Source organism: Gymnoscopelus braueri (assembly GCF_963280865.1).
Source record: "Gymnoscopelus braueri genome assembly, chromosome: 22".
NCBI classification, from domain to species: Eukaryota; Metazoa; Chordata; class Actinopteri; order Myctophiformes; family Myctophidae; genus Gymnoscopelus; species Gymnoscopelus braueri.
Genome location: NC_137624.1, coordinates 16,875,449 through 16,899,888, shown reverse-complemented (window position 1 = coordinate 16,899,888; position 24,440 = coordinate 16,875,449). Strand labels below are relative to the sequence as shown.

General features: G+C 42.8%; 1 protein-coding gene across 5 annotated transcripts in view; it reads left to right on the top strand.

Annotated features, from left to right (window-relative positions):
* Window positions 1-24,440, top strand: part of vav2 (vav 2 guanine nucleotide exchange factor) — a 328,621-nt gene that overhangs the window by 262,673 nt on the left and 41,508 nt on the right. For all 5 annotated transcript variants that reach the window (XM_080418609.1, XM_080418607.1, XM_080418610.1 and 2 more), the window contains exons 5-8: window positions 8,037-8,142; window positions 11,126-11,224; window positions 17,369-17,437; window positions 18,275-18,375. In XM_080418609.1, coding sequence (XP_080274735.1) covers window positions 8,037-8,142; window positions 11,126-11,224; window positions 17,369-17,437; window positions 18,275-18,375 — 375 coding nt within the window. The remainder of the gene's footprint in view (window positions 1-8,036; window positions 8,143-11,125; window positions 11,225-17,368; window positions 17,438-18,274; window positions 18,376-24,440) is intronic.

Genomic DNA, 24,440 nt, shown 5'->3' with positions numbered 1-24,440 from the left:
GCAGATATACAACCTCATATACAAGCAGAGTGCCGCACTATGATTTTTAACTCAAATATTTATTTATGGGGGTCCCTGGAACAACATATTTTATGATGGGGAGGGGGGGGGGGGGTCCGCGGACAAATACGTATAATTTTGGGGGTCCTTGACATGAAAAAACTTTGAGAACCACTGATATTATAGCATAAGTTTTTTTCAAAAAAACTGTTAAAACTTAGAAGACATTTGTAGAATCCTACAGAAGCAAAGATTTGAGTTCAAATGTTTCACTTTAAAATATATATATATTCAAAGATTTGCACACATTTTCACGATAAAAAAAAAAAAAGCAGATCTACAAGCTCATAGCGTGGCACTCGGTGCCGCGCTATGAGCTTGTAGATCTGCTATTTTTGAATAGCCAAAGAAATCTGAAAGAAAAATGACACACAGATGCGTTCCCGGTCTTAATGGGTTAACCACATGAACCCTAGCGTACCTATTCTAGGGGGGCGAACATTAGGCCAAAATACCGTAGCAGCAAACAATACTGTAAGAATGCCTGCACATTATCCTTTCGAAAAATCCGAAACCGCGGTCGATTTATGACATTCATTAATGCAGCAACAATTGTATCCCGTGACTAACAGCCCAGTTGACAAATCAATTATCCTAATGGAACTGCAGTCTGTACCTGCCAGGCGAGCCGAACTCCATAACAATACCTCTCTCATCCAAGCTATTGTTACGAGAGCAGAGTATTTTACATATTGTCATTTTTACAGCCTTGTAATTATGCTGCAATGGCTCCCGTAGACACGATAGCAGTTTGAACGCATCGGCCTCACCACGCAGAAATCCTCTTAATAAAGGCAGTAACAGAACAGTGCACACACGGTAGATGAGACCACTACCAAAACAACAACACTATATTAATGGAAACCAGTAAGCCAGCTAGTGCCTGAGGGCACATAATAGCATGTCCAGTAGCGCTGACAAAGTGAATCATAGCTCTTTCCCCCCCCAGTCCTCCATCTATGCTCCTCTATATGGTGGTGGCGTGCGCTGAGAATAGCCCGACGATGTGACGCGTTGTGAGCTTGTAGATCGGCTTGGCACGTGCATCCAGTGGTGGAAAGTAACTAAGTACATGTACTCAAGTACTGTACTTAAGTATAATTTTGAGTTATTTCTACTTTACTGGGCTACTTCCAATTCAGAGACCAATATTGTACTTTTACTCCACTATATTATATGAAAACTTCAGTTACTAGTTACTTTTGTAGATTAACCGTAAAAAAACGTACATTAACACATTGGGTGCCAGAGGTTTATTAAAATATTATACTTTGAGTGCCAGGACTTTTTAAACATTTTGAACCTTTTTCAAGTAGTCACAAAAAAATTTCAGTGATCACCGTCCTCACGGTGATCCCCTCATTACACACATACAGGTCTCGTACAATCGGGGGGGAAAAATTTAAAACATTCGGAAATCCATTCCATAGTTGCAGCCAGTTCAAAAAAGTTAAATTAACATTGTAAAAAAAAAAAGTGCACAGGAGCCGAGATACAGGTTTTTGAAGTCATAAGTTAACCAGGAGGTGGATTGGAGTCTAAATCTTGTAGGAGTGATATTTCCTGTTGCTGTGAAGGAAAAAAAACAAAACAAAAAAAAAGTAATTTTTTTTTTTTTTTTTTCAAAAACCGTATATATACGGTTTTGGCACTCAACGTTAGTATGCGCAAAACCGTATATATACGGTTTTGGCACCCAATGTGTTAACCGCTTCAGCCCTATATATTTCGTCCATTTGAAAATAGACGATCTACAAGCTCACAATGCGTCGCAGCTTGTAGATCGGCTATTTTCTTCTTTTTTTTTAAACATTTTGAACTTCTGCACAATGAGTACTTTTACTTTTGGTACTTTAAGTACATATGATGCCGATACTTTTGTACAAGTACATTTTGAATTCCAGACTTACTACTTGTAACAGAGTATAACTACATTGCAGTATTGATACTTTAACTTAAGTAAAGAAAATGTAGCACTTTTTCCACCACTGCGTGCATGATGACACTGTTGTAGGAAAGTATAAATCGGGCTTACAGTACGTCAGTGCATCCATGGGTATAGAGGGGAACGGGCAGGCGGGCCCGATGCGTGCGAACCCACTGGGGGTCTCCTCTGGTCTGCCACTGTGTAATCAGACAGAAAATCAGGCCCCATCGTCATGTCCTCTGGACTCTGACTCTGACTGCGCGTTTATCTCATTCCACGTTGTTCGCAGCCAGGCACACTTATAGACCCAGCGGCATGCGTTGCACATTATGCGTACTCAGATCAAGACGGAAGGCCCCTGGCTTTGTGTGTGCGTGGGTGTGCGCCCAGATGCATTCACCTACTGTAGAGCGGAAGTGAAATGACATACAAAAAAAAACACGTGCACGCACACACACACACACCACACGCAAACATGAATGATTTATTTATGCAGGATCACCGCCACCCAAGGGATAAAGGCAAATACATCGTAAAGTTTTACGTTTTACAAGACTTGCCAAGATTTATTCAACCCGCTCTCTCTCTCGCTCTCTCTCTCTCTCTCTGTCTGTCTCTCTCTCTTTCACGCAGACGCACACACGCACGCACACAATCTCATGAAACTCTATTTTGGGACAGTGAATGTTTTAAGGCAGGAACCCATTTTGGAGCATACTGAATTTTGATTATGCTGAAATCTAATTGGCGAATGGTAAATGTTGTTCCCAATTGGAAAGGCGTGTAAATTCCGCTAACAGTACACCACGTACACAATGTATCACCGGCGGCTTATACAGTACATGGTGTTCCTTCATCTGTTCCCCGCATATTTCATCTGCTCCCCAGTACCATTTGCCGACAGAATCTCCCCGTGGACCTGTGTACTTTTGTATAAAAATATATAGCTAAAAGTATGATCTCCCTTATTTTGTCTCGCTCGCTTTGTCCCTTTCTCTCTCTCTCTCCCTCTCTCACCCAGACAGGCAACATATGTATAATGTTACGATAGATCTAACATTGAGGAACCGGAATCTGTTCCATCACATTTGGAACCGTTTCTGGATCCTTGTATGTGGACTTCACGTCTGCTATATATATTTACAATACAGGTGGTTCTAATTCATTAATTAATTAATTTCAACGACCATCATAACTCTGAGAGTGTACACAGTCCATTTGGTTCCATTTGTACACTCTCAGAGTCACAGACCTGTAGGAACCCCTATAGAAAACGTGAAAGGGAACCGTTAAGGAATTGGAATCCTTAAAATCCTATCCCAACCCTACTATTCAATCAATCAACCAATCAATCAATCAATCAATCAATCAATCAATCAATCAATCGATGTCATTATTGGTGAAATATGAAATGTATTTATTTAGATACATTTTCAAAAACAGCAAAAAAATAGCAGATCTTCAAGCTCTCAATGCGTTGCTGTGAATACAGGCACCTTGACACTTTTGACTCGCCATTGACATTGGTGTGCCTCGGGCGCTAAAAGTACGGGATTAGAGGAGGCATTTAGAGGGTTTTCTGTCTTTACCCCTACCAAACCCTTTCTACGCCTATTCATTCATGTCACGGCTGTGTCCGTGGAGCACGTATACCTTCGCCAAGTCTGGTGGGAGTTCAGATTCAGAGACATGTGAGACAGTGACAGGGTTTGCATTAACTGTCCCCCCATATCAGTAGAAACGTCATTGATGGGAGGGAGGGCGAGAAAAAAGGACGTTGCTGGGAGTCAACCAGTTCACCTCAATTAACCCATTAAGACCGGGAACGCATCTGTGTCATTTTTAAGATTTCTTTGGCTAATCAAAAATAGCAGATATACAAGCTCACAGCGCGGCACCGAGTGCCGCGCTATGAGCTTGTAGATCTACTATTTTTGAAAAAAAATGAAAATGTGTGCAAATCTTTGAATATATATTTAAAGTAAACTAAAATCTTTGCTTCTGGAGGGCCCTGGAACAAAATATTTGACAAATGTTCGCTTTTTTTTTTTTTTGCAGATCTACAAGCGCATACAAGCACACCGAGTGCCACGCTATGAGCTTGTAGATCTGCTATTTTTGAACAGCCCAAAGAAATAAAAAAAAATGACAAACATGCGTTCCCGGTTTGAATGGGTTAAAACTTCAAACAAGACCTCGCATGAGTAAAAGGACAATGCTTGAATATTTGATTGAGGCCACTGCTCTCTTCTCTCTCTCTCTCTCTCTCTCTCGCTCATTATTTTTCATCTCTTATTCACACAGACAGTGTTGAGCTCAGAGTGTATGGGTTCTGATGGGGGGGGATTTGGCAAGAGGTCACGCGAAAACCGGGTTGCGTCAGTGAAGTCCGGATGACAAGTCATGTCTTGCTCAGTCTTGCGCGGTTCCTTCACAGGGCAAAGAAATCCCAGTTAGCGTGAACTATCACACTTGGAGGACTTAACCTATAACGCTCCACTTTAGTAAGAAAGCTTGTGCTTTTATTTATTTTATTTAGTGTGAACTATCACACTTGGAGGACTTAACCTATAACGCTCCACTTCAGTAAGAAAGCTTATGCTTTTATTTATTTTATTTTTGAAATTTCACTGGAGGATAAGCCCCTTGAGATGTAGCCTGGAAACCAGACAAATCTTAATGAAGCATAGCGTTAGTTCATGCAGGACACGGAAGTATTGCACGCCAAAGCTGTAACTAGCTGTCAGTCAATTTCTATTCCCCATTCACAGCACTGCTGGTCATTACGTCACACTCATACTCCAATCACAGCTCACGCATGAGCAAAGAGGTTCCTTTAAATACGGCTTCGTATTCACTAGGTCTTTCTTGGTTGCTGAACCAATTCATTCTGCTAGCTCCTCCTCCACCCCAGCCTCCACCTTTTGATTAGAGTCTGGCATAGGCTCAAATACTTGTGCTTATCATGTATATCTGCTAATTCAAACTAATATGTCAATGTACTGCTTATTGTTGATATTACCAGGGCCGCTTCTCCCTACACGCACACTACGCAGGATGCGTGGGGCCCCGCCTTGCGTGGGGCCCCGCCTACCTGAAGAAAAAAAAAATGGGAAAAAAGTTTTTCTGGGGAAAAAAATAACCCAATCCGCCCAGAACCGCGAAAAAAACGGACCCAATCCGCCCAGAACCGCCCAAAAAAATCGCGCGCGCGCTTCGCGTGCGCGGGGGAAACATGCACGCGTGTCCCGTATTGTGCTTAGGGCCCCCGTGGAGTCTAAAGCGGCACTGGATATTACATACCTATGGGAGATTTGCTTAAGCATTCCCTGAATATATGCTTAGCAGGCTGCTTCGACAAAATTCTGTGAATATTCTCCCAAGAGCGGAGCTTTAACGCCAAGCTTAACTGTACTCCATTTGTGACAATAAATGGTTAAATCTACTTTGACGTGAGTGTTTCTGATTGAAATGGGTTAAATTGTAGAAGGCTAATAATACATTTCAGACAGCAATCAGTCTTATTTATTCTGATCTTATTTTCATGTTATGGTTGTATCTTATTGCCCCATAATCACATTGATTTAGGCGTATATGCCAGTGACTATGGCAACACACACACACACACACACACACACACACACACACACACACACACACACACACACACACACACACACACACACATTGCTAGAGAATAGAGTGAGGATTAAATTAGCTTGTCACACACACACACACACACACACACACACACACACACACACACACACACACACACACACACACACACACACACACACACACACACACACACACACACACACACACACAGCCCCCAGCCACTGTCTGTGCTCTGTTGGCTGCTTGCCTAATTAAAGGTCAGGCAGCCAGCTGGGTGCCAAACCAACACAAACATATTAAAGGGAAATACCACTCAATAAGGGCAACTCAATCAATGTTTGTGAACAGCAACTCTCTCTGCCTCTAAACCACACGGTGTAATCTTGGGAAAGTCATCAACTTGCAACATGAATTTGAATAATGAGTAAATGAACTCCAGAGTGTTTTTGGAATGTTTATTTGCAAGTCCACTTGAATAGTGAATAGCTGTTTTTGGAAAAAAAACAAACAAATAAACAACAAATAAATAAAAAGTCCCATTTTATTTGTACTTGCCAGTGTGATAATTAAAGGATCATACAGTGTTTTTGAATGTTTACGCAATTAACTACAATTAATGTATTATACTTCACCAATGCATAGTATATACTACCACCGGTTTCTTTTTAGAAATGTGACGCATGACTAGGTATACAAATGACTTGTAGTAAAAGGGCTAAAAACAGTAAACACTGATATGATCCTGTTCTGAATGCTGACTTTTGACGGCGTGGCTCTGTACGAGGCGAGCTGTCTAGGAGAAGGTCCTTCTGTCTGTGTGTGTGTGTGTGTGTGTGTGTCTTGTTTGTTTGTCCTGGGCCTAATCTCGCGAACTTGTCTTGTTCTTTGCTACTCCACCCCCGCAAATAATAACATTGAGTGACAGAAGGTTGTACTGCTCAAGCAAGCACGAGAGAGAGAAAGAAAGAAAGTGCTGGAGAGACTGACGGATGAGGAGACAGGGGACCACAGAATGGTAGAGAAAAGGGTGAACAAGGTTAAGGCTCCCCATTCTATGTGCTGATTGAAGCTGTCTGTTGAAGCCTGTGTAAGTGGAGGCTGTCACACCCAAGGTGTCTGTGCACGTGAACCTCCGCATGGCCTGGATGCCCCTGACAGTAACCATTGGCTGACGCATTGCTGGCATGGCTTCCTCTTGGCAGAGGTTCCCAAACCTTTTCGGGCTCAAGACTCAGCTCCTTTTTGAAATAAATCTGCTCCTGTTCGGCAGTGTGCGGGCGTATTCTTTTTATTATTGATGTGCACTTGTTTGCCTACGCACCTGCTCTTAAAGTTATACAATGCAGAATCCCAAATAACGATTTTTAGCAACCTCTGCTGGTCACTACCGTCACTGCATACAATTTCCGTAATCCTCGATTACCCAGAATTCCATTCGTTTTCACCGGAAGCCGGAAGCGTTTCAAAAAGCGATCTTTTAATTGTTTTATACTATCTACGGATCGTTTCTCTTAGCCAGTGGAGCATTAGTTACCATGAGCTGTGCTTTCTTTTTCTGTTCTTTTTCGATCTTCAAATCCTACATTCTCTTAACATCAGCGTGAGGTTCCTTTTTGCTATTACCGCGGTAGTTCCTGGCCAAACAGGAAACCGTTGCGGTAGTTCCTGGGGACGTCGGCCACGACGTCATGACGTTGGCCAGGAACGTCATTTCCCCGGGAAAGTCCCCCCAGTCCACTTTCAATAGAAAATATATAAATAAAAGGCTTCCGGGGGTGAAATTCATGGAGTGGGTGTTGTGAAACTTTTGCCACTGACAAAAGATATACAATTTAACTTTAGTTTTGTTGAAAACGTTACCTAGTATTACTTTAAAGTTTACGAAAGTTTTTCTAAACAGCTCGAGAAAAACAGCTCAAAAAGAGAAATGTTGTGTCTCCCTGGTAGCCGCACGTACAAACATACCTTATGAATTATTAATCACTTAAGCCCTATTGGAAAAATAGTGAAAAATAGCCAATGTACTGCACAAGCTCACGATGGTTGTGAGCTTGTATATCGGCTTACAGTAACATTTGTGGCGCTCGTGGAGGAGATCCGGTTATGGATCGCAGCTTTACACTGTGAGGGTACAAGGCTAAAAGTGAACACCTAGAGAGCTGGCTCCCCTCCACAGCGTCTTTTCAAGTGTTGAAGCAATTTACTGTGTCCATGTTGTGCTGAGAGGGTACAAATGTAACCTTTACCGCTCCATTTGGTTACATTTGCACACTCACAGAGTTACACATGGATAAATGAACACTGAGGATTTGACTGTGTACTAACAGTGTCAAGGGATTCATCCATCAAGTGCCGATTGTCTGTTGATGACAATGTGTGTGTCTAACCGCTGTGTGTGTGTGTGTGTGTGTGTGCCTCTGTCCCCCAGCGAGCACGACCTGGGTGAGGATGACATCTATGACTGTGTGCCGTGCGAGGACGATGGTGACGACATCTATGAGGACATCATTAAGGTGGAAGTTAGACAACCCATGGTGAGGACAGGAACCTTGTCTTTGTGTCACTGGGTGCTTTTGAATGTGTTTAGTGGTGTGAAATGTTAGGTTTGAATTTGATATGGGATGCGTTTTATGTTTTTATTTTAGTTGTTCTCCTAATTCAGCCAATTCAGTCAATTCCCATGTCCCCTTGTACTGTAGTCCCCATGTCGCTGCTGACTCCTACTGGTTGGTGGTAGGGAGGGTGGCGACAAGCATGTGTCACCTCCGATACGCGTGACGTCACCAGCCTCTTGTTTTCACCCTGACAGTGAGGACTTTAACTGGGGAGGACGTGACGCGTACCGAGGAACGCTATTCCTCCCTGTTCAGTCCCCCACCGAATAGGTGCCCCGACTAGGGTGCTCTGCCGGGTGCTCTGCCCTTATCTCTACGAAAAATAGGGGACGCCCAGAAAAATATGAAATCTCACTGTATACAGTATATGTACAGTTTTGGTATATGATGATATTAAACCACTTGAACCCCAGCATCCATTTTCTGGGGGGCATTAGACAACATTAGACAAAACTAGACAGGAAAAAAACTCCTTTCCCCACCAAATTCGCAAAGAATGGATAACGTGTTTTTAAAAGTGTCATACCAAGTCACTCGTTACCATGTCCTTACCACACACGCACGTATGCAGCCACGCACGCATGCACACACACATGCATTTCCAACACACAGGCAGACACATTCCTCACACCCACAGCCCCCAAGCAGACACTTACTCATGTACTGTATGTGTACAACACACGCACACACACACACACACACACACACACACACACACACACACACACACACACACACACACACACACACACACACACACACTGTGCCCACTATAGTCACCTCCTGCCCAGACCGTCAGTGTGTGTGGTCTATGCTGTCATCATAGCTTGAGGGGAAGACAGGGCACTCTCGTGTGTGTGTGTGTGTGTGTGTGTGTGTGTGTGTGTGTGTGTGTGTGTGTGTGTGTGTGTGTGTGTGTGTGTGTGTGTGTGTGTGTGTGTGTGTGTGTGTGTGTGTGTGTGTGTGTGTGTGTGTGTTGGGGGGGGGGGGTCTTAGCTGGGGATTAGCATGATGGCACATCAGTGGGTTCATGACGATATCTCTATTTCTAACCTCTGACTCACCTTCTCTATGGCTTTCCCTTTCCCACGCTGCAGATCAGATACATGCAGGTAAGTACTGGTTGTGACTCACACATCTCACAGCTCAGCTTAGAACCTCTGATTTACACTCCGTCGTGCCATGGTGTCCCGTGGGGACGACCAGCCAATTAGAGCAGCGAGCCCCTGCGTAAGGCCATAAGGAAACCCCATCTGGGGCCTTCCGAGCAGTGGTGGAAATAGTCCTCAAATGTTTTACTTAAGTGAAAGTATCAATACTGCAATGTAGAAGTACTCTGTTACAAGTAAAAGTCAAAATTTACTTGAGCAAAAGAACAAAAGTATTGGTATCAAAATGTGCTTAAAGTATCAAAAGTAAAAGTACTAAAATGTTTGAAAATAGGCTATTTTCAAATAGCCTAGGTATAAAATAGGGCTAAAGTGGTTCATGTATGTTTTATAATTTAATAATCTATATCTGCAAAGTAACTAGTAACTAAAGTTTTCAAATAATTGTAGCGGAGTAAAAACACAATATATGCCTCTGAGATGTAGTGGAGTAGAAGTAAAAGCATTTATTGACAATTGGAAATACTCCAGTAAAGTAAAACTCAAAAGTAAACATTTGAGTAAATGTGCTTAGTTACACCACTGCAGGCGTGTCACATCGCGACGCGTCGTGAGCTTACAGATCTTCTACATTTCGTCTTCGCTCGAAAACGTTGGTCATCGTGTCCCGTGGGGACGACCAGCCAATTAGAGCAGCGAGCCCCTGCGTAAGGCCATAAGGAAACCCCATCTGGGGCCTTAGTTCCGAGGCTGACTCGGGGGTCCGCTGGAGACGCGGTGACATCAACCCGGGTGACGGCAGCACTGAGCTGACGTCAGTCAAGGACAGGCAGATGCCAGATCAAACCACAAAGCGCCAAACAATTAAACATCAGTGGGGTTGGCTGGTGGCTCTGGTCCCCTGCTGGCATTTTATTGGCTGGTCGTCGTTGCTCAACCAGAGCCTTAGGCTCTGTTTCTCTGTTTGTGTCTTCATTATCCAGATGGTATGGTCATACGTCCTGCTGAGCCTGGTGACAGCCACCCGCCACAGCTGGGGATGTGGTCATAGAGATGATGCCTGTGTGTGTGTGTGTGTGTGTGTGTGTGTGTGTGTGTGTGAGCGTGTGCGTGTGCGTGCGTGTGTGTGCGCGCGTCATTTTCTGTCAAAATAAAATAAACAAAAACAGTAAACAGATTAAACTATATTATTATGTGTTATAGTGTGTGTGTGTGTGTTTGTCTGTGTGTGTGTGTGAGCATGTTTGTGAGAGACAGAGATTAAAAGTGCATTTGCATTGCTGTTCACATGCAGTGTGTGTGTGTGTGTATTTTTGTGAGAGAGAGAGTTTGCAAGTGCATTTGCATTTGCGTTTATATGCATAATTAGTGTGTGTGCGAGCCTGCATTTGGTTAAGTGGCCTCGTGTGTTGTTGGGCTCATTAATCACAATCAGAATCAGTTTATTGGCCAGGTATGTTCACAACATACAGGGAATCCCACTAGCTGCATTGCTCTCAGGCACATAGAAAAAAAGAACAACTATACAATGTAATGAGATCTGATCCATTCAACATTTAATATGATTTCTACAGTAGAGACACAAACACACACACACACACACACACACACACACACACACACACACACACACACACACACACGACAATGCTTTACAGACATCCGGCATACAAGCTCACAACATTACGTTTGGTGAATATTTACACAGACAGGCAGTAATTGTAATGTTGTGTAATTTATTACATGTGACACCAGGCATAACAAATGTTATCTTTCCTCTTCTTCCACTGCAGAAAATGGGCATGACAGAAGATGATAAGAGAAACTGCTGCTTAGTGGAGATCCAAGAGACGGAAGCAAAGTACTACAAAACGCTGGAGGACATTGAGAAGGTGTGTGTGTGTGTGTGTGTGTGTGTGTGTGTGTGTGTGTGTGTGTGTGTGTGTGTGTGTGTGTGTGTGTGTGTGTGTGTGTGTGTGTGTGTGTGTGTGTGTGTGTGTGTGTGTGTGTGTGTGTGTGTGTGTGTGTGTGTGTGTGTGTGTGTGTGTGTGTGTGTGTGTGTGTGTGTGTGCGTGCGTGCGCAATATCGTTGCTGTCAGGCAGAAACTCTTTTATTCAAACTTTTTGTTTTTTAACTTTTGGGGGGGAAATGAACGCCCTACTTCATCATACTACAGCGTCACACAATAGCATTTAAAAGTAGCAGATCCACAAGCTAAAAACGAGCTTGTAGATCTGCTACTTTTGCTACTTTTGAATTTGAATCCTGATAAGTGACAGAGACGATGAACTCGGCTTTATTCTCACAGATTTACACAGGTGTGGAAAGAAAATGGTTGACATTCTGTCGTACAAAGCTCCATCAGTTGCAGTTTGAAGAAAGGTGGAAAGAGATAAAGAAAGAGACAGGGAAAAAAGGTTCACATACCAACCGAAATACGTACAGTATATACATAAGGTGCAAAATAAATTATTATGGTGTGTGGTTAGAAATAGCTTTGGGATGAGGCAATTAAAATAGCAGATGTATTAAGAGATATGTACATAAGGAATGGACTTTATCTACATAATGCATGTGTACAAGCATGTGATTAGCCATAATGTGTTACATTCATGTCATACAGTATATCTATAAGTAGCTGCCACAAGTAAGTACTCACATTGTGTGTGTGTGTGTGTGTGTGTGTGTGTGTGTGTGTGTGTGTGTGTGTGTGTGTGTGTGTGTGTGTGTGTGTGTGTGTGTGTGTGTGTGTGTGTGTGTGTGTGTGTGTGTGTGTGTGTGTGTGTGTGTGTGTGTGGGGGGGGGGGGGGGGGTGGGGGTGTGTGTGTGGGGGGTGGGGGGGTGTGTGTGTGAGCGAGCGAGTAAAAGTACAAAAGTATTGGTATAAAAATGTAGAAAGTAGAAAGTACTCATTGTGCAGAATGTCCCATTTCAAGTTTCAAATGTATAAAATTTATAAAAATCTAAATAGCAGATAATTGCAGTAGAGTAAAAGTATAATATTTGCCTCTGAGATGTAGTGCAGTTTAGAAGTAAATACAGTACTTGAGTACGTGTACTTAGTTACTTTACACCACTGGTGTGTGCAGGTGGTTGGGGACACGGGGTGGTGAGGTCTCACAGGCCTGCGGGGAAGGGGCACAGCGTGGAAATGTCAGCTATTGGCACATTCACCGGGGAGAGCACAAATGTCAGGGGAGCTGATCGATATGGTTATTATTATTATTAGCCTGGTCTCACACAGCGAGACGGAGCCCCCAGGGCCTCATGTGTAGATAGATGTCATTGCTGTCAGGAAAGAAACCTCTTATCTCCATATTCTAACTTTTTGTTTTTTCGTAAATTAACGCCCTACTCGGCCTATTAGCCATTTTGGCTAAGTCTCGCTAACGGCCTTCCCTACCGGTGTGGTTCGCTACTGAGCCGAACTGCCGAAATATTGCTGAAAGAAACTAGATATGTCCCAAAGAGTCAAGTGTAAAGTAGACGAAACAAAGCCAACATGCATGCTGGAAGCTGTAGCGACCTGTTGTCTGAAAATGTGACATGTGGTGTGGTAGAACATGGCTACAATGGAAAGAGGACAGTGATAACGGGACACGAAAAAGGAATATAGCACCACCAAGGAAGTCCAAGCACTCGGCTAATGTATAAATAGATGTGGCATCACACATTACAGGATTGTATTAACCACTTAAACCCTATATGGTTGACTGGAGTGCCGCAAGGCTCTATAGTTTCTTTTCTGTTTTCTGTTATTGTGGGGAAAGCTTTCGCTGAACATATAGCCGACAAGCTCACAACGCAACACGTTGTGAGTTTGTCGATCTGCTATTTTCTCTCGAAAGCTTTCCCCACAATACTGATGCTGGGGTTTAACTCGTTCAATCGGGAACTCATCTGTGTGATTTTTAGATTTGAGCTATAACCATTATTTTATACTTTGGCTATTGAAAAATAGCAGATCTACAAGCTCATGGCACGGCACCGAGTGCATTTGTGCAAATCTTTGAATGCATATATTTTTTGAAACAACATTTTTACTCAAGATTTTACTCAAATCTTTGCTTCTGGGCGTCCCTGGAACAAAATATTTTACAAATGTTCGCTTAAAAAATATATATATTCAAAGATTTGCACACATTTTCACGATTTTTCAAAAATAGCAGATCTACAAGCTCATAGCGCGGCACTCGATGCCGCGCTATGAGCTTGTAGATCTGCTATTTTTGAATAGCCAAAGAAATCTTAAAATGACACAGAGTATGCGTTCCCGGTCTTAAGTGGTTAAGATCATTGGGCTTGCCGGAGCAACACAAACGCTTGTGAAACGACATGTGGAAGCGGATGTAAACAAACGGAGCCTCCGTTAACCTTGAAGTGGCAACGGCTGAACGGTTCTGATATGTCTGGGAAGACGAGACCGCTGTGTTCTCGCCACGTATCGACGAGCCTCGGCTGTTCCGACGCAGCTATAGCACAGATCGTTTTGACAGGTCGCCGTGTCCTCTCCTCCCTCCGTCACACTCGGACGGACAGTGGCAAATGTAATCATCCAGATGAATATCGTTGCTGTCGGGCAGAAACATTATCTCCGTGTTGTAACTTTTTGTGTTTTTTCATAATTAACGGCCTACTTGATCGTACCACAACGTCACACAAAAGTAGCAAAAGTAGCAAAGCTTGCAGATCTGATATCTTTGAATTTGAATCCTGAAAAGTAACAGTTTTGGAGGTTTCCACCCGACGGAGATGATATCAAACATATTTGAAAATGATCGGGAAGGCCCCGATCGTCTGTGATCAATTCGGGAGATTTAAGATTGGATCTTTGAAACGCTCACACTACAGACATGCACTTGTAAGTACACATGTGTGCACGCGCACACACACACACACACACACACGCACAAACACACACACACAGGCAGTGGCAGCCTTTGCTATGTTTCACCCGTTTCAATTGAAACGGGCCCCCAACCTCCTTTTTTTGACTGGCATCCCAGTCTGGGGCCCGACCTCCGGCTGACCGACGTCCAAGAATTTCATGCAAGAATGGAATAAAAATGATTCAGCCTCTACACCACTAGTTGGCAGCAGCTAGTAATCACTGGTGTTTGTTTTGACCTGTCAAGGTGTTGTTGTTTTGGTGCCGGTGAATTGTAACGGGGTGGGGTGCATATGGGGGCCTCTTATTAGCTCTTGAAACGGGCCCCCAGATCACTAAGGCCGCCCCTGCACACAGGCATACACACACAAGTCACTTACCGGTATGTAAATAATTGTTGCTAACACTTACCGGTATTTAAATAATTGTTGCTAACACTTACCGGTATTTAAATAATTGTTGCTAACACTTACCGGTATTTAAATAATTGTTACTAACACTTACCGGTATTTAAATAATTGTTGCTGCTCTTAGAAAAACACCAAAGATCATCATTCTCCACAGACATGACTAGGGGTAATTTGCTCCACTGATTTCATTAAAAAACCAAGTGTGTTTTGCATGTGCTGCGGCAGACAAACAAGAGACTAAATGAGAATAACCTTCTTACGATCGGAGGACTCGTTAAGCTTAATTGAGTTGGGGTTAATAAAGCTTGTCACCCCGGCATTGCGTTTTCAGTTGATCTATTTGTTATCGTTAAGATGATGGAATGTGACAAGCATGAAATTATATTAGTGAAACAACAGCTGAAGTTTTGCCTCTGTGAGCATGAGCACGGCATAAACACTTATAGCGGCAATAACCCTTCGCAATATGCCAGTGATGTTGTGGTTATGATACTGTAGCCATCTTGGGAAGCACATTATGTCTGCTGTTGGCCTGGGATTGAGTCCTGAGACTGTTGTCTCTCCCTCTGATCTTTAACCCATTCAATCCGGGAAAGCATCTAGTGTCATTTGAGGTTTTAGCTATAACCATTATTTTATACTTTGGATCTGCTATTTTTGTGCAAATCTTTGAATATATATATATTTCAAACGAACATTTTTAACTCATCTTTGCTTCTGGGGGCAGGGGGGGGGGGGGTCCCTGGAACAAAATATATTGAGATGGGGGTCATGGGCAAATACATAGGCTATCATTTTGACATGAAGAGGTTTGAGAACCACTGATATAGCAACATAGGATTAGGATTTAGAAGACATTTGTAGAATCCCCAGAAGCAAAGATTTGAGATACAAAATTATATGTTCGCTTTAAAAAATAATATATACAAAAGATGTACGCAAATGTTCATGATTTTTCAAAAAATAGCAGATCTACAAGCTCATTTTGCGGCACATGGTGTCGCGTTATGAGCTTGTATATATCTGCTATTTTTGAATAGCCAAAGAAATCTTAAAATGACACAGATGCTTTCCCGGTCTCAATGGATTAATGTTTACCTCAATAAAGACAGATTGCAAGTTGATTGCCCACTCACCGTAATTGTTACGCCGCGGTTCTGCTGGAGTCCAGCCGTCTATAAGAGGGTCGGTCTGTGTGTCTACACTCTACAGTATGTGTGTATGGACCAGCGGCACATTTCTTGTGCACAGTACTTCCACGTATTTATTTTTTCATTTTTTTGTTCATATTGTTTCATGTGTCATTTCACAATGCAAGTCAATGATCTGATCGGGCTGAAACTTTTATCTTTTTATGCCGCGGCTCTGTACAGTAGGTGGCGAGCCGTCTAGAAATGGGTCTATTAGTCCAGTGTTTATCAACCTTTTTTGTGCCAAGGCACACCTGGCATAGCCAAAAGATCCCAGGGCACACCTAGATATACGGTATATATATACATATAATTATATACGATCCGATACGCACTTTTTTATTATGAAAATATATGGGGGAGAAAAAAAGCAAATGCAAACAAATATTTCTGTTTTTGCATTATTCAGACATGCAAACTTGTAGCTTTTCAGCTTCCACTAGCCGTTTTGAATCCAAATAGGGCAATAGTGTGACACCTGACCCAAAAAAAAATAGCATGTTGTCACCCTTTTCACCTCAGGGCTGTTTCTATGCCTGATTATTATTATTGTAAAAAAAAAATATATATATATATATTTTTTCAAACCTTCTTCAAACGGCACGGCACACCTCAGCAGTAGCCCCGGCCCAAAATTGGGAGGTTTGCCAGGGTTGATAAACACTATTAGTCTGTCAGTCTGTCAGTTTGTTTGTCCAGCTGATCTCACAAACCACTGGACTGAGCAGTGCTACATTTCTTGTGCACACTGCGTGAAGGCCAAGGAAGTATATTTTCTGAAACATTTAACTTTCATTCTATAATGGAAGTGAATGGCGGTCTGGAAACCTTGCACATATTGTGCCACGGTCTGTGAAATCCAACGACCACATACACACACCAAGTGAGTTGCAGCAGCATGTTTCCATCCTCTTTTCTTATTTTTTATTTTACAGTGTAGTCATGTTCTTATTGATTTTTCTCTCGTGCTTCAGTTCACAACTTTCAATTGAACTGCCCTTCAGTAAAAGTGTAATGCCCCTCCTAATGGCTTGGATACGCCAAGGCTGTGATCATTTACAATGGTGGTGTGCTGTAGTCAATATATGATACAGTCACTGTCGGCCCGGAAACCTTGTATGTCCAGAACCATTACTTTTCAGGAAATGGAATAAACAACCTGTGTTCCAATGGATCCAATGTAGTCTAGTTGTTACTTTTCATTGCTTAACAATTTATAAAAACCCCCGACAGACATTTTACAAAATAGCAGATTTACAAGCTCACAACTCGCCGTGATGCGACAGTTATTAAGCTTATAGATTGGCTATTTTCGCTACTTTTGTGTGACTGACTATTCTATTGTACGATGAAGTACGACATTAATTTACGGATAAACAAATACTGGGAATACTGCATTTCTGCCTGACAGCAATTTACAGTATGTTGTGACTGCAACACTTGTATGGAAAATAATTATACACTGCTGTACTACTTGTGACTTGAAGTTGGGTGGAAGTGGAATATCCATTGTTGTAAAACATTCTACTGTCTTTCAACCCATACAGAATTACATGATCCCTTTGCAGCATGTTTTCAGTCCGCAAGATATGGAGGCTATCTTCGTCAATCTTGAGGTGAGTAGCCATTCAAGGGAGTGAAATTATACAGTAGGCATATGGCTGGATGTGTGTTAGACCATGTAACTAAGTGTGTTTCATGAAAGGATGGATGAATGAATCAGTGGACTACAGTATATTAAACTAAAGTAGGATACACATTTTTAATTTCCTCTCACAAGTCGAGCTGGGAATTGAGGAATAAGAAAGTAAAGCATGAATACAATTATCCTCATTATCTGTTAAAGGTGATCTTTTATTTAGTGACTTACTGTGGCAACATACTGTAACATGACCTGGAAATCAATTATCACATTCTGGCATCTGAAATGGAGTAATGGAATATTCTCTCTTTTCTTTGTTGTTCTACCTAATATTATATCCAGTTTAGGGTACATCGACACTTTCCAATTAGTAAATCAGTTGTCCATTTGAATAGTCACCTCTCCTAATAATAACTAACTGAAACTGTATTGTGTTACAAAACTAACTAAAACAAGCTAAAATCATAGAGAAAATGTACTTAGTTTTTGTCTTGGAAAATGTTTATCATACATAATCCTAGTAGTTTGGATGGATATGAAATATGTCTTCCAAATTCTATGCTGTGCCAGTTGACTTGAATGCAAAAATAATACAACTAAACCTTTGTAAAAACTAAAAACTAAACTAAACTATCAAACCTGCTTTAAAAATGACTTTAATCTAAACTGAAATTGGATGGATGGATGGATGGATGGAGCTGGTTTTAGGTGGGTAATGCATGAATAGACACATGGATGGATAGTTATACAGTAAATGGATAGGTAGATAACATGTTGGAAACTAATGCTTGGTTTATCGTCATGTTATCAGGATGTGATCAAGGTCCACTTTAATCTCCGGACGGCCATTGATCTGAACATGGTCACTGGAGGAAACGGGCTGGGCAAGATCTTCCTTGAATTCAAGGAGAGGTGAGTGACAATGTGTGTGCTGTGTTTGCTCGCTCTCGCTCTCGCTCTCGCTCTCGCTCTCGCTCTCGCTCTCGCTCTCGCTCTCTCTCTCTCTCTCTCTCTCTCTCTCTCTCTCTCTCTCTCTCTCTCTCTCTCTCTCTCTCTCTGTGTGTGTGTGCCTCTTTCGCTGTCGCTCTATCGCTCTCTCTCTCTGATTGATTGATTGATTCAATACTTTAACGAGTTTGAAAACAGTATGGCAATACAAAAAATACCCCAAAAAACGATGCTAAAAGTATAACACAAAAAGCCCCGGGGGTCTTGAATACATACATAAATACATTACACATCAGCAGCAACACTAAAACCAATAAAATATCTATTTACAGAAAGCAAATATGTAGATTGGCAAAGAGATTTGGTGTATGGCGGCCACCATACCAAACCGGTCGCTCCAACGAACTGCAGAGGCCAATGAGGTATCTAGGTTTCTATATCTATGGTTGGCCCGGTCACTGCGAAAACGCACACTCCCTGGATGCCAATTCAGAACCTCTGCCCCAAATCTTTCACATGGGCCTGTTATAGCGCCACCAGGAGGCCAATTTGTGCAAAACCCATTTTTTTATATTACTCCTACAGATTTTATCCAAACGTAATGCAAATCGGTACACAGTATCTCTACAGTCATGTGATCAACACGGATCTGTCCGATTTCCCCTATTCCATCCTGATTGGCTAAGGTTGGCTTCCAAAGTTTGCAGGATTGGTCCGTTTTGAACAAAATGCCTCAAACTATGCACGCAGCTTGGGATTTCCGTGAAACTTCACACGCACATTCCCACTAGGCCGAGGAAGAAATGGCACCCTTTTCACATTGGCCTGTTATAGCGCCACCAGCAGTTCTAATTTAGCAAAACACATTTTTGGAACAAAATGCCTCAAATCATGCATGCAGTGTCCGATTGCCGTGAAAGGCCTAAGAATAAATGCCACCCTTTTCACATTGGCCTATTATAGCGCCACCAGGAGGCCACAATAACGTACCTGACCTGGTGGAGACCTGTGTTCCGAGAACACTTTTTCTAGTTTCTTTTGGGAAAGTATAAGCACTAAAAAGTCTCAAATTCTGATGCATTTTCCAATGAGAATGGCCCCACAGACACGAAACTTGAACTCGTCTCCCGCCCACTCCCTTCCCACGAGTCCCATCAAATGAACCAAAAGAAAAGTTTCTGGAGTTACAAGCCAGATAATTATTCTTGTTTTTTTTAAATGATTTGCACTTAGATAATAAGCTGTAAATAATTAGCAGAAATTCATCAATGGCTTAATTTGCAGCAGATTGCCAGGCTAGATTATTCCCCAGAATTTTAATTTGGCAAAGTCACAGCCACACATAATTGAACCATTTTCTCTCTCTCGCGCGCGCTCTCTCTCGCTCGCTCTCTCACACTCTCTCACTCTCTCCCCCTCTCCCCCTCTCTATCATTCTCGCTCCCTGTGGTTGATGGTGTATATATGTGCATGCTTCTGCGTGGGTGGCATCCAACGAGTGTGTCAGTGCATGCATTATGTGAGAGAGAGAGAGATCAGGCCACCCTGTGCTCTCGTACATGCATGGAGCTGCATTAAGATGCAGTATCCCAGGATAAAATGGGATTAGTGTTCAAGGAATAAGTCAATTAAAACAAAGGATGTTAGGAGAAAAAAGCTGACGGGGCATGTAATTGATTGTGTCCCGCCAATCAAAGGATCATTGCAAATCCACTCATGTCAGGAAAAGCTCAGTTAGACAGAAAGACAGGGGTCCTCTATTGCAGTTGTCTCTCCCTCCTCTTCTTCTTCCTCCTTCATGTCCTCCTAAATCTTCCAACGCGTCGCAACGTGACGTGTTAGCAATGGTGGAAAAATTACCAATACTGCAATATAGAAATACTCTGTAAAAGTCAGGAATTCAAAATGTTCAAAAAATTGCCCTTGGCAGATTAGGTCTGGCCCCTCTCAATAGAGATTGGATTTCTCTCCCTCCGAAGTTGTGCGGGACCAATCAGGGCCATGTATGCAAATATGGGGCGGGTTTATCACCTGAGGCTTTTTTTTTTATTTGCCCCTCGGAAATGCATGTTCCACACAGAGATTCCAGACTGGCCATGCCAGGCTAATGAGGTACGAGTGTTCGCACACGGACGCGCTTTAATTTCATATTTTCGTCTCCACCCATATCTACTTTAATTACCAACATTACAGCGTCTTTCATTCCCGTGTTTAAAGTTTAATTTAGAAATCAGCTAATTGTCCTCTGCCTGGGCAAGACAGCCAATCATAATGTAGGATAATGGGTGGCACCTGGGGTGGCACGTGCCACCTTAGGCCACCCCCTGGACATGCCACTGCCGAATATAGACCTTTGGGGGGACCCTGGTCAATGAAGTATATAGGGTTTGAGTGGTTAAACTCACATTCAACGATACCAAGAAGTGCTGAGCATCAAGCATGGCAAAGAGAGAAAACCCACGGCTCTCTAACAGCGTGGATTTCCTCTCGCTCCCAACAATGGGCTCTTTCCTCCTCCTCAGGATTAGGCTGAACCCATTATGAATAAAAGGCTTTATTACAAAACGGAGGCTGCTCTGCGTTGCGAGCGGCGAGAGCATTTCGCTCCAGCTGCCGAGCTGCATTTGGAGTGATTTGCATGCGTAAGGAGAGCAGTGATTTGCTCGCTTTCGGGGGGGGGGGGGGAGGGGGGGGGCGTGCGCTGCGGCTTCGTACTGTAGGTAATGGTGATGATGGTAATGATGGTTTTTGGCTCCAGTAACGATTCCATCCGCAGTCGTGGGTACGCTGTGCTCCGTGGAATGATACAGCCGTTATTTAGAACAGCAGGAGTGAGTCATACTACATTATGGGTATGTCCGTGCATGCATGTGCGTGTGTGTGTGTGTGTGTGTGTGTGCGTGCGCGCGCGCCCGTGTGTGTGAGTGTGTGTGTGTGTGTGTGGCTTTGTGTGTGTTGGTGTGTGTGCGTGTTCATTGCTATGCATGTCTTGCCTCTTGTATCATGTGTTTATCTGAGTTTTTTTGGATATACTGTACATAAATTATTTATGTGTGCAGCGATCCTGTTGCCCCACATATTTGCTCTCATTTTTGCATGGTTACCATTCCTCCAAACGTGAATCAGACATTTGTAGGCCTGCCTCTCTTTGGGGGGGGGGGGTGTCAGCTTGCATAGGTGATAGGCTCATCGCAGGCCTCTCCTCCGAGAGCCTAGAGGTTTATATCACATAAAATCAGGATGACATGAGACACTCTCCCTGGTACCAACTCACTTACAAATATGCAGACTCAGACCATCTTTTCTCACTCTCTCTCTCTCTCTTGTTCTCTCTCTCCCTCCCTTATCTCCCTCTCTCCCCCCTCCATCTCTATACCCCCCCGCCCCCTCTCTCTCTCTCTTACACATACCCTTACAAACACCTACATAGTTAAAGGAATACTAATACTGCTCTCAGTCCGTTCTAACTGCTACCGGTGAGATGGTTTGTTGGCCTTGCTTGGTTGCCTTCAGTGTCTGTGTGTGAGGGTGTGTGTACCACTTAGAACATGTAATGTGGAACAGTGTACCAACTTTCTCCCCCACTCTCTCTCTATCTCTATATACTCCTTCGACCCCCCTATCTCTCTCTCTCTCTCTCTCTCTCTCTCTCTCTCTCTCTCTCTCTCTCTCTCTCTCACACATACACTTACAAACCCATACAGTGCATTGACACAGGAATCTCAGAGTCAATTCTTGTTTAAACGAAGTGTCCTTGAGCAAAACATTGAGCCGCTAAGTGCTCCCGGTGAGCAGTTTCTCGGCCTTGCACGGATCGGTGTGTGAATGTGTACCGCATCATCACGTAATGTGCGTTTCTGTCGTTGTGGTGTGTGTGTGTGAATGGTGTGAACGTGAAGTACATTGTAATGTGCATTTGAATGGTTGAAAAGACTAGAACAAGTGCTATATAAATGCTGTCCATTTACCTTCCTTTCTCACAAACACTCAAACACACCACACGCACAAAACAAAACAAAACAAGAGAGGCGAAGTTGAGATGGTTCGGACATGTGAAAAGGAGGGAGGGATGAGGGGTTCATTGGGAGGAGGATGCTGAAGATGGAACGGCCAGTTGAGAGCAGAAGAGGAGGTTTAGGCTGGCAAGCAAGCCACGTTTGATGGTTTACACCAGTGGTTTTCAACCCTTCTCATATCAAGGTCCATTATTTATTCTGCATTTGAGCCACGGACCGCCATTGATGAGATGTAGACTCTCAGACCCAAGACTTAGAATACTTTGTTGGATAAGATTTTGTCCACAAATCCATGTTGTATTGATTGATACCTTAGGAGAGACGACAGGCAAACGTTAATCAAAATAACAGTTCTTCTACATTCTCTAATTGTGTTACTTCTTGTAAACTAAGTAATGCAGATGTTTAACAATAATTTAACTCTTGAGAGCGTAAAATGAAATCTACACTTGTGAGTTAATTGCTGCACCCAAATCCAATCTACTTGTCTACTGATATTAGACGTGTTTTTAAATGTTTTATACAGTATATCATAAATACATTAATATAAATACGTCGATAACGGGAACATCTGGAGATAGATGTCCTGTGTGTATTTGTTAATTTTGACATGTTTTATCACTCGGATATAGAGCCAACATTGGACCAGCTGGCACTAAAACCCAGCTTACAAACTCAAACACTTTCTGATGCTTGATTCCTGGTTTATAAATAAACACCGTAACGCATTAATTCACAAACGCTTTGTGCGATGATGACAGATAATGTTAATCTTTACCTTTTACTGACATTCTCATGAATGTGATGCGGGGGTGTATAGAGAGAGAGAGAGAGAGAGAGACAGACAGAGAGAGAGCAATTCATTTGTTTTGCACATTCCGTGCGTCATCAGGAGTTTTATTATCCTGTGTGTGATTGGCACGTGCTCTGCCTCTTTATGAAGCACCCCAGCCCCCTGTCTGTCTGTCTTCAGGTATAGTGGTGAATGGTGGCCTGGGAGTTGGGACCCACTCAGAGAAACCCTCTCATCAGGCTCATCCCCAATGTTCCTGAGGCGCAGGCTAGGTGTAATTAACCCTATAAGACCGGGAACGTCATTTTAAGATTCCTTTGGGCTATTCAAAAATAGCAGATATACAAGCTCATAGCGCGGCACCGAGTGCCGCGCTATGAGCTTGTAGATCTGCTATTTTTTTGTGCAAATTTGTGCAAATCTTTGAATACATATTTTTTATACCGAACATTTTTTAACTCTGTTACAACTTCTGGGGGTCCCTGGAACAAAATATTTTGAGATGGTGGGTCCACGGCCAAATGCATTTTCAAAATAACTGTTAGGATTTAGAAGACATTTGTAGAATCCCCAGAAGCAAAGATTTGAGTTAAAAATGTTCGCTTAAAAAAAAAATATATATATGTATTCAAAGATTTGCACACATTTTCCAAGATTTTTCCCCAAAAAATTGCCCAAAGAAATCTAAAAATGACAGAGATGCGTTCCCGGTCTGAATGGGTTAATTTGGTTATCACGGCTTGTAAGGTCCCGTTGACCTTTCCGACAATGTGCTTGTTTTCTCTTTCCTCCCCTTCAGAGAAATGGATGAAGAGCCCTTTTTTTTCCCCCTCCTGCTTTGTCATTGAACTGAATGCCAAGTTGAAAATGTCAATGGTTTATCATCAGCGCTGCCCGTTTCTAAAATATCCCGAGCTGAGGGAGCACCGCGGAATGAATAGGCAGCCATGTGAGCCTATAGGCCACATCAGAATGCCACATCCTGCCAGCCTATACCCGCAGGCTCGCACCTGCAGTGGTACACAGGATGCAACTTGAATAAAACATTTGCAAATGCATGCCTGAATCATGTTGTGTTTGGGGCTGTAAAGCCATTAGCTCTTCGCCTTTAGGTCTAAGTGCACATGTCACGCATACACTTGCCACACACACACACACACACACACACACAAGCATCTCACATACTCGCATACACAGAACCGTGCAGTCATATCATGCCT